Source organism: Petromyzon marinus, unplaced genomic scaffold (assembly GCF_048934315.1).
Source record: "Petromyzon marinus isolate PM22_M1 ecotype Great Lakes invasive population unplaced genomic scaffold, UKy_Petmar_22M1.pri1.0 PM_G_Scaffold_25, whole genome shotgun sequence".
Classification (NCBI taxonomy): domain Eukaryota; kingdom Metazoa; phylum Chordata; class Hyperoartia; order Petromyzontiformes; family Petromyzontidae; genus Petromyzon; species Petromyzon marinus.
This window is the reverse complement of record NW_027422817.1, coordinates 796,999-808,184: the sequence shown is the minus strand read 5'-3', so window position 1 is coordinate 808,184 and position 11,186 is coordinate 796,999. Positions and strand designations below refer to the sequence as shown.

Sequence of the window (11,186 nt, the reverse complement as noted above, 5' to 3'; positions counted from 1 at the left end):
ATGGATTCTATCTTAGCAATCATTGGAAAGATTTGATAAATCATTTCAGTTCTTGATTTATTGTTCACGCTTACAGTGGCTTTCAGACAGCATACATTATAAAAAAATTCGTCTCCCCCCTCCTCTTTTCAAAAAAAAAATAGATGGGCTAGTCCTGGGCAAACTGCCAATCGCTGACGCCAACGGTTTTTTAAATAAATAAATAAATGTGCCGTTTTAAAAATACATTTATGCAAACCGACACACCTGATGATGACCGTTTGAGTTATGGTCGAAACGTCGTGAGAATTTTGTATTGTTTTATATATATTTTGTTATTTTGTTGTTTCTCTTCAACGTGACTTTACCGAAAAAACTAAGAATATGAATTACTGCAGTCACGAAAGCTTTAAATCAAAATTTAATGTCACTTACCTCTTAATGTCGCCTAATGATGTCACTTCCCTGTTAATATCGCCTGATGATGTCACTTCCCTCTTAATATCGCCTGATGATGTCACTTCTCTCTTAATGTCGCCTGATGATGTCACTTCCCTCTTAATGTTGCCTACCGATGTCACTTCCCTCTCAATGTCACCTGATGATGTCACTTCCGTCTAAATGTCGCCTGATGTCACTTCCTTCTTAATGTCGACTGATGATGTCACTTCCTGCTTAATGTCACCTCATGATGTCACTTCCCTCTTAATGTCACCTGATGATGTCACTTCCCTCGCATTCAATGCAAACATGTCCAGGGCCCCGAGCCCCCCACCTCCGTCTGAAATGTCCAATGCGCCCATCGCAGAAAGCTGGTGCTACACACAGGTAACTTGTTCCCCTGTGGCCAATCACATTCAACGGGTCTCCGTCTTGTGCCGGTCAAAGTATGCGCATGGCTAATGCATTTAACTTTTACACGTTTTTTGTTCATCGCAAAGCCATCCAAAATGGTTTCATAATTATGTGTAAGTGCAATTATGGATTATCATTTTACAGGCTATTTTTGTACATCAGATTGCAAAGTTCATAGAATTGCACTAACAACATTATACTAGATAATTGTCTCTGATTTTGACTGGTAGTGTATTTTTACAAAAGGGGCAGCAGTTTTTATCAAATAAAAAAAATAAAAAGGCCTTTTATTGCACACTCTAATCTATGACATGTTGAGACTTGTGTTAACGCTGTGCAGTAATGAACATGCAAGGTAATCCCAGAACACTAATAAGACCCTTTCATTTACAGTAATGTTTCTTTCCTTATAGGCAGTTTGTGTTTTTGAGCACAATATTCAGATGTGTGGGTGAAATACTTGAGGGTTTGTCAATGGTCATGTATTTATGGTAATGAATGAGCTTTATAGCTGTTATGTGCTCGTGTATTTCAGGTTAAGGTTGTAAAGTTCTCTTATATGTGGACCATCAACAATTTCAGCTTCTGTCGTGAAGAAATGGGCCAAGTTCTCAAGAGTTCTACATTTTCAGCAGGCACCAATGATACATTGAAATGGTACAGTAAATTCTGGCTATTTTATGACATTAAAAAAAAATCACAATGCTCACGGAGGTGCTTTACTAGAACAATTTTGCATAGTGCATGTTTTAGTTCATACTATATTGTTTTAGCAATGTAGTCTGCGCATACATACACACCTAATATGTCTTGTTTATATGTTCAATCAGGTGCCTACGCATACACCCCAAGGGTCTTGACGAAGAGAGTAAAGATTACCTATCGTTGTACTTGTTATTGGTCAGCTGTCCCAAGAGTGAAGTCTACGCCAAGTTCAAGGTTTCTATTCTTAATGCCAAGGGAGAGGAAACCAAGGCTATGGGTGAAACTACTTGTATTTAAGTATCAATTCACGTCATATGTGTATTTGGTAACAGGATTATATCATAATCAGCCATTATTTATCGACTGCTTGAAACATTGTATAAACCTTACGAACACGATCCCTCATCCTTCACATGAGCTGATCTAATATCTCCTTGTCTACGTTTGACATCGTCTTGGGCATGTACTCTACTTTTCTTCCTATTCGACCACTAGTCTCATCCATCAACCATCCCATTTAGCGATGTGTCCTGTCCAAGCCCAATCTATATTTACAACAGTCAATATGTTGTCTCTAATTTGCCGTTTTGATTTGACCAACGTGTTCCTCTTTCAGTTTCTCACTGTAATTCTCAACATACTTCTCTCCACGCTTTGTGTACTTTTTGGTTTTGTTCCATTTGTCAGTGTTTCTGTTTGTAATCAGTGTTTCATAGTAGGTAATATGCACTAGATTGGAATCTTTCATCCTGTAGCACATTGCAACTTTTCATTATCAAATTCATATTCCAAAAGTGCTCTTGATCCTGTTCCACCTTCAGAAGTTGCCATTATGCATATTTTTTGTGTTTTCCATGATATTGACCCTCCAATAATTATTTTATTTTGCTTAGTGTACCTGGACATTGTCATTCACGGACATTTCTTTTCCTAGTTTTACAATCTTCACCATGTGTTATTCCATTGTAATTTATCAAGTGACGGCTTTATTTTTCTGCTTGCACTCACTGTTTATTACAACTTCATTATTTTTGTTTGTATTCTCATCCATTTTTTTATTCATTTCTGGTGGTTTTACAAAGGTTGGCATTTTCATCCCATTTCACACTTCTCCTTTACCTTGCTTTAGTGGTTCATATTGTTTGTTTTATAATTGCCTTATTACTTTCAGGATACTCTTTCAATGCGCGATAACTATTTTAAGTGATGACATCCATACATTTACTGTGCTTTGCTAAGGCTATTAACATGTTTCTGAGAGTCTAAATCTATCTTTTTGTTTTAAACTTTCATGTTTTTTTCTTATTATTTGCTTTGGTGTTGTCTTTGGTAATGTTAACATGTAACTCACGTCACACAACCATGTTTACAAAGACAAGCATTATTAATACACAAACACATTCAACTAATCCATATGAACTATATATTCATACACTTAAATCCAGGTCTGATTTTCATCTACCTTGAAGTTAAAAGCTAAACTGAACTATTTTTATTTTACCAGGCAAGGCCCACTGAACTACAGTGTGGGAAAAAATATTTGATGCCCTGCTGATTTTGTACGTTTGCCCACTAACAAAGAAATGATCAGTCTATAATTTTAATGGTAGGTTTATTTCAACAGTGAGAGACAGAATAACAACAACAAAATCCAGAAAAACGCATGTCAAAAATTGTATAAATTGATTGGCATTTTAATGAGGGAAATAAGTATTTGACTCCCTCTCAATCAGAAAGATTTCTGGCTCCCAGGTGTCGTTTATACAGGTAACGAGCTGAGATTAGGAGCACACTCTTAAAGGGAGTGCTCCTAATCTCAGCTTACCTGTATAACAGACACCTTTCCACAGAAGCAATCAATCAGATTCCAAACTCTCCACCATGGCCAAGACCAAAGAGCTCTCCAAGGATGTCAGGGACAAGATTGTAGACCTACACAAGGCTGGAATGGGCTACAAGACCATTGCCAAGCAGCTTGGTGAGAAGGTGACAACAGTTGGTGCGATTATTCGCAAATGGAAGAAACACAAAAGAACTGTCAATCTCCCTCGGTTTGGGGCCCCATGCAAGATCTCACCTCGTGGGGTTGCAATGATCATGAGAATGGTGAGGAATCAGCCCAGAACTACACGGGAGGATCTTGTCAATGATCTCAAGGCAGCTGGGACCATAGTCACCAAGAAAACAATTGGTAACACACTACGCCGTGAAGGACTGAAATCCTGCAGCGCCCGCAAGGTCCCCCTGCAAAACAAAGTACATATACATGCCTGTCTGAAGCTTGCCAATGAACATCTGAGTGATTCAGAGGACAACTGGGTGAAAGTGTTGTGGTCAGATGAGACCAAAATGGACCTCTTTGGCATCAACTCAACTCGCCGTGTTTGGAGGAGGAGGAATGCTGCCTATGACCCCAAGAACACCATCCCCACTGTCAAACATGGAGGTGTAAACATTATGCTTTGGGGGTGTTTTTCTGCTAAGGAGACGGGACAACTTCACCGCATCAAAGGGAAAATGGACGGGGCCATGTACCGTCAAATCTTGGGTGAGAACCTCCTTCCCTCAGCCAGGGCATTGAAAATGGGTCATGTATGGGTATCCCAGCATGACAATAACCCAAAACACACGGCCAAGGCAACAAAGGAGTGGCTCAAGAAAAAGCACATTAAGGTCCTGGAGTGGCCTAGCCAGTCTCCAGACCTTAATCCCATAGAAAATATGTGGAGGGAGCTGAAGGTTCGAGTTGCCAAACATCAGCCTCGAAACCTTAATGACTTGGAGAAGATCTGCAAAGAGGAGTGGGACAAAATCCCTCCTGAGATGTGTGCAAACCAGGTGGCCAACTACAAGAAACGTCTGACCTCTGTGATTGCCAACAAGGGTTTTGCCACCAAGTACTAGGTCATGTTTTGCAGAGGGGTCAAATACTTATTTCCCTCATTAAAATGCAAATCAATTTTTGACATGCGTTTTTCTGAATTTTGTTGTTTTTCTGTCTCTCACTGTTCAAATAAACCTACCATTAAAATGATAGACTGATCATTTCTTTGTCAGTGGGCAAACGTACAAAATCAGCAGGGAATCAAATACTTTTTTCCCTCACTGTACATAGCTCTTTTTCAGAAGTGCCCCGGCCACAAACGATAGCTTAACGAGATGGCTTATTGTGTGGAAATGTATAGCAGCCAAATACTCTGGATTTTTATAAATATGGAGGGAAAAACCGGAAGATCTGGATAAAAATACATGCAACCACAAGGAGAACATGCAGATTCCAAATATACAGGCATCAGGGTTGAGATCGAACCCCATGACCTATATACCAGGCGAGGTAGTTGACTGCCACCGTGGCGCAGGGCTTTAGAATACATTGCTGTCTTTACACTTTGAAAATAGAATAACATTTTTTTTTCCTATTACATGAAATTACCACCGTTTATTGTAAGAACTGGTGAGTATTGTTTGAAATCTATTTTTTTACAGAGAGCCCGCGAGCATACCGCTTTTTCCAAGGAAAAGACTGGGGATTTAAAAAATTCATTCGAAGAGATTTTTTGCTTGATGAATCTAATAGCTTGCTTCCAGATAACAAACTGACACTCTTTGGTGAAGTAAGTATGACATGCTGCAGCTAATGTGTAATTTTCTATTTTAGTCATTACAATTGCACAGTTGGAGTCAATATTCTACTTAATTGATGATTGTAATAATTACTTTCCCTGTTCCATACAAGGAAATTGTTAACATGAGTTTTACAAGCACGTTTTTCCTCCACTGGTGCTAGAGTTAACATAGCACAACAATTAAATAATCAAGCGTAATTTTTTTTAGGTTTTCTCCCTCTGGATAGTGTTTATATTTAAACCTTGACATTTTTATAAACTAGAATGTCAGGTATTACATAAAGTGTTTTGTTTAAATGTCGCCACATGAATTCCTTTTCCTATTCTCGGACATCAGCCAGTTTGATGTAAATGTTTCTTGTCCTTAGGGGGGTCCTTTTAATCAGCCAGATTTATATTTTTTACCTTTAAAATACTTTACAAAATACAAGCATTTTTGATAATGAAAGGAAGCACATCAAGAAGGGCTGTTCACTTCCTCTGTTGTTGTGCAGAACCCATAATTAGGGGCCTCACTACCTGTTTAAACTGTTTATACAGTGTAAAATAACTTGACAAAAATATAGAATGAAAATTGATTAATATGAAAAACATTTCACGGACCTCTATTTTGGCATTATTCACAACACTTGTTCTGATATAGGATGTCTGTGCAGATTTGCTTGCTTGATTGAACCAAAGCCTACATCTTCATGCAAAATGTGTAGTTAAGTGAGGATTTGTAAAAAAAATTCATCAAATGCCTTCTCAAAGCTGGTTGATGTCTATGCAGGTTAGTGTGGTGCAGGATTCCGTGAACATTTCTGGTCAATCCAGCATGAGTACATTGATAGTGCCAGATTGCCGGCTGGCAGTTGACTTCGGGGAGATCTGGGACAATTCCCGCTTCACTGACTGCCTGCTTCGTGTTGGTGGCCAGGAGTTTAAAGCACACAAGGCCGTATTGGCAGGTCTGTGCCACAACAAGCAACACATGCGTCGTTTAGTGTACAATAGAACCATATAATTAATGATACTGTAATTAGTTTGGGGTAATCAACTACAGCCATTTCCTGTTTTACACTGAATTTTATTAACTAACACTGGCAAATGCTTACGTCAATTTGTAATGCTTTTTGTTAAAGGATACATCAGTAAATATGTGTAATGAATTCAACTGAGTCACAGACGCACTTCTTCAACCGACACACGGGGTACTACCCCGTAACACATGAACAACCTATGGTGGTGGACCACCAGGCTATCTACACTAATTACACGGGAATTAGCTACGACGGACCGGACCCTGGCCGGGGTCCGGGTCCACGTGTTGGTGACTCTTGTAGGACGTAGATTCTTCAGGATGAACAACAGCAGCCGGTCCCTCTCAGGGACCCGGCTTTTATCCTCTGTGGCGGGGGTGGCTCCGCCCTTGGCCACGACCACCTTCTGGAATCCTCTAGCGGGTTCCCGGCCCTGACACGTGACCACCCCTAGCCCCCACCTGGGGGCCCTGTGTACACTTTACCGGTCACGTGTCCTTCGTGGTCAAGTGCCATGGCCCTTGGTAACCCCATTCCCATGGCCAGCACTCTCACACCCTATCCTGTAGGGGTCGGCACCCCACGCAGAGCGTGGTGCCACTCAGCACTGTCAGACAGCGCTCACCATGCCCCTCTCGGGCCGGTACTGCACCCACATCCACATGGTGCCCGCGATGTTAATACATCGCACGCCGTGCCTCTCTATAGCCGGCATTACACAGTGACATTCGCGATGTCACTACATATATAAATGTAATATTGTATTGTGTGAGAGATGAACATATTTAATTAGCCTGTTGCTAAAGTTTTTATTCCGTTTTTATTTACTTCACTATATCGTTGTTGTGCAGAATTCATTTTTCACAATGCAGTTATGGTGTAGGTTTTGAGCCTCTAATTTGGACATTTATTTGCGTCCATGTTTGACAAATCTGTAATGGATATGCCATATGAAATAAAATATGGATCTGGATTTTACCTCTTTTGTATCTAGATTATTTGATCTCTAGATATAACATCTAAATGTGTCTGTACCACATTCTGGTGTTTTTCCAATTCACTGTACAGTAAAACCTTGAATTGCGAGTAACTTGGTCTGCAAGTGTTTTGCAAGACGAGCAAATTTTTTTAATAAATATTAATTTGATAAACGAGTGAGGTTTTGCAATACGAGTAGTACGTATACGCTTTGTCTGCCGAGCGTCACGTGATCACAACTGATATACGAGTGCTTTGATATACGAGTGCTTTGGATTACAAACACGTTTCCGGAACAAATTATTCTCGCAATCCAAGGTTTTACTCTATTTGTTAACAGTTGCTTTACCTTTTTCAGGTCGGTCACTTGTTTTTAATGCTATGTTTGAACATGAAATGGAAGAGAGCAAAAAGGTATCTTTAAATGCAATCTTAATACAGCACATTAATACTGTGATCATACATTTCCAAGGTGCATTTGTCACAATGGATCGGTTGATAAGTATCTCTTGAGAGTGCTGTCAAATGTTGAACTATTACCCTAGTAACTCTTTTGGCGCATTGCACATTTATTATCAAAAAGTATTCATTCCGAGGGAATGTTAGATTGTATTTTATAGCTATTTTTTATACAACATTTCACAGAAGGCCATTGCATGTGTGTCAAGAATGGATTTATTACGCGCAATAAATAGTCATCGGCAAGTTGAATATAACTTGAATGGAGCCACTTTACATGTGTTGTGTAGATATAAAGGATGTTTATTTAATTTAATGCTATATTTTCGTCTCCCAATATATGCCGAAGTTAATTTGAATATATTGTGTTGCTACCTTGCAGAATCGAGTGGAGATTAATGATGTGGAGCCTGACGTGTTCAAGGAAATGATGAGTTTTGTCTATACGGGAAGGGCTCCAAACCTGGAGAAGATGGCTGATGAGCTGCTGGCCGCTGCTGACAAGGTTACACGCTTAAAATATTAACATGAGATCGCACCACCTTGTGATGTATCGGTATGCAGTTGTAGGTCGCAAGTGAAATTAAAACAGCATTTAGGTATTTTCTAAAGCCCGTGTCACAAATAATATGAATAGCAAATGTATATGATGTAGACGTTCACATTAGTGCTTTCAGGTTTTGGAATTGATGTCCTGGGAGATGATTGAATTTTCAACAAAAAATATAAATTGTCATGCAATTTCACAATTGAATTGAATGTCAAACTGGTATTAGTCCATGCTAGAGGCTAGTACGTGTGCATTGAAGTGCATTCACATGCAGCATTTTTATCCTAAGTGCAACCATTTGGCTGTGTGTTCTTGTATTGAGGGTTTTTTGTTAATCACATTAACAATTGATACAATTAGTAATAAAATAAAGGGAAGTGTTTTAAAAGATTGTTTGATATGGCATGGCTGTATAGAAATAAATTGGAACAAATATACTTTTATTAAGGAAACGGATATCCTGCTGTTCCTGAAGATCTGCCAGATAATCAGTTAAGAGTCATTACTCTCCCTTCTGGAACATCATATTCAATAGTTCCTAAAGCGATTGTAATGAAATAAGAATACAAATCGTATAAAGTCGCATGTTCAAGCTTTGTTCATTAAAGTTTAATATTCTGCTAGAGTTGAAATATGGTGGCTTGCAGTTGCATTGTTTATCAGCTTAACAACCAAACTCTTTAAGCTCTTGGAAAACAACATCTCACCTCCTTTGTAATTTGCATGACTTTGTAACCAATATAATAAAGTTTAGGACAAGGACCCCTAATTATAGTAGAGATCAATAAATACATGACTTAAAACATAAATATGCTGAAAGGTTGATGCCATGTTTTAAGAAAATTCTCAAACATTTGACTGCTATATACTGCGTTTATAAAGTAGTTCATGGGGTGAGGGAATGTTATACAAGCGAAATAGGTAGAGAAAATAGTGTTCTTAATACTGAAATTGCACTTTGTTTTTACTTTTCTCAAGTATGCATTAGAGAGGTTGAAGGTGATGTGCGAGGAGGCACTATGCACAAACTTGTCGGTGGGAAATGTTGTAGAGACTTTGATCTTGGCCGATTTGCACAGTGCAGAGCAGTTGAAGGCCCGGGCCATTGACTTCATAATAAACAGGCAAGTCTAGTGAGAGTGTGACTGTCACTGAGCTGCGTAACATTGATGATGTTACCTGGCAATTTGCATTACAGTCCCTTTTAATGGAGACTAACCGTTTGCCCCAATCCTTATAGACACTGCTTATTAGGAGCTCGCTTAACCCTGACTTGTACTTGCAGTCATGCGATGGACGTAATGGAGACGGCGGGCTGGAAGTCCATGGTTCTGTCTCGCCCTCACCTGGTTGCGGATGCTTTCCGTGCCTTGGCCACGGCCCAGTCTCCACAGCTGGGACCTCCATGCAAGCGTCTCAAACAGACTTAACGGTGGCAGGCAAAGAACATCTATGACCAGGAAAACTTTGGCTGCACGGTGCGGTTATTTACCTGTGGCCTCCATGCAAACAACCGTGAAGACTTTGCATCAGACTACCAACTTTCCTCTGCTTTGAAAATAATGTTAATTTAAGCAAATATGTTTACTTTCACAAAAAGGTGGCCAAATTCACTTTACCATGTAATATAGTGTTACATCTATACATCTACAACTCTATAAACAAGTATATATGTAGAAAAAGTGGAAAACTACAACCTAATAAACACCACGACATATCCCAATTGAGAGAGTGTAAAATAAAACGTTCGATGTGATTGTCCCTAGGTGGCAGGACAATTTGGTTCAATTGTTTAGTTAAGCAAAAACAGAATGGTCTAAAACCCTGCAATGTCTACCTTAACGTGAAGGATGAGTATTCGTCCAGTGTCTGTGTACTCAAGGTTACAGATAGTGGTATAGGGAACAACCAGTTCTGAAAGATAAGAATGTGCCAAGCCATATAAGGCCTTAATTCAAGAGGTAAACTTTTCAGATTGATTTTTCATTGCACAGACAGCTTATGCATTGACTAGAACAGGAGTACTATGATTGCGCGAGTTTGAAGACTGACAAAGATAATATTGCAGTCGTGTATCCTGCGTATAACAAAGCATGGATGGAGTGCTCGGTGTAAGAAAAGGCAAGGCACAGCATCAATTTGGCCATGTTACGCAGTTGATAACATTTCACTTTTTTGCTCGTATGGGCTTTCATGTATGACCCAAAGGTTTTTGACTTACAACAAAAGTAAATCTTATGTCCATCAATTTAGTAGTTTGTATTCACGGAAACAAGATGTGCTGTTTTCTAAGTTTTGTTTCGTATTATATTGTAATGATTTGTTTTTATTATGAATTTCATCTATTACCAACTCGTAGCATCATGTCAACCCAGAGTTTTACGTGATTGGAAGGACCATAATTTTTGCATCAGCGCTGTTTTACGTAGCCTCTCACTTAAAATTAAATTGTACATAAAATTGCATAAGCTTTGAAGGATTACACACATAGATTTGGAAGCACAGATATAATATGAAAGTACAACAAATGAGCAGTGTGATGGATTTGAGTCGATTTTAAGAATATTACAATCTAATGCAATGTGTTGGGATATGAACAAATGCAAACGACGAGAATGTTGGAGTTTTTTTTACGTGTTAAACGTACAAAACAAGTTGGATAATACATGCAAAATTAAGGATAGCCAGTGTTGTAAGCAGTCTATTTATTTTGTTAATTGTTTAATATTTTAGTTTCGTCCTTATATATATTTGATGCTAAAGATGTATATGGTACATTGCACTCTACCTATTCAATTAAAAACTGATTAGGTGATTCGGGGAAGTTATTTGTTGTCATGGTGAGAGTTAAAGCATTGAAATCTGATTGGGGTTCTAATCTGCAGCAAGTCTATGCTGTCATAAGTGAGTGTGAGTGCGGTGGACTAATTGACCCCTGAAATATATCAGGCAGTTACCGATAATGTACTCTTCAAATTGTTGCCTTGTATGACTTCCGAAATTGAAAACACT

General features: G+C 38.9%; 1 protein-coding gene across 2 annotated transcripts; it reads left to right on the top strand.

The window, feature by feature from the left end:
* The first annotated feature begins 689 nt into the window (after nucleotides 1-689).
* LOC142913365 (speckle-type POZ protein-like) lies at nucleotides 690-9,431 on the top strand. 2 transcript variants are annotated; one of them, XM_076060887.1, is made up of 8 exons: nucleotides 690-807; nucleotides 1,370-1,491; nucleotides 1,665-1,816; nucleotides 5,026-5,153; nucleotides 5,938-6,115; nucleotides 7,524-7,579; nucleotides 8,007-8,129; nucleotides 9,153-9,431. In XM_076060887.1, the coding sequence occupies exons 1-8, from the start codon at nucleotides 730-732 to the stop codon at nucleotides 9,306-9,308; spliced, it is 993 nt and encodes a 330-aa protein (XP_075917002.1). In that variant the 5' UTR covers nucleotides 690-729; the 3' UTR covers nucleotides 9,309-9,431. The 2 variants fall into 2 exon arrangements, with proteins under 2 accessions (XP_075917002.1, XP_075917003.1); XM_076060888.1 differs by lacking the exon at nucleotides 690-807 and adding an exon at nucleotides 860-947 and having other exon boundaries at nucleotides 9,153-9,430.
* The last annotated feature ends 1,755 nt before the right edge of the window (nucleotides 9,432-11,186 follow it).

Bases quoted from the DNA above. Each gene is read 5' to 3' on its own strand.
- LOC142913365 (XM_076060887.1), top strand. From the start codon at position 730: ATGTCCAGGGCCCCGAGCCCCCCACCTCCGTCTGAAATGTCCAATGCG. The intron at 808-1,369 runs GTAACTTGTTCC...CGTGTATTTCAG, and splicing joins AAAGCTGGTGCTACACACAG to GTTAAGGTTGTAAAGTTCTC. The intron at 6,116-7,523 runs GTCTGTGCCACA...TACCTTTTTCAG, and splicing joins ACACAAGGCCGTATTGGCAG to GTCGGTCACTTGTTTTTAAT.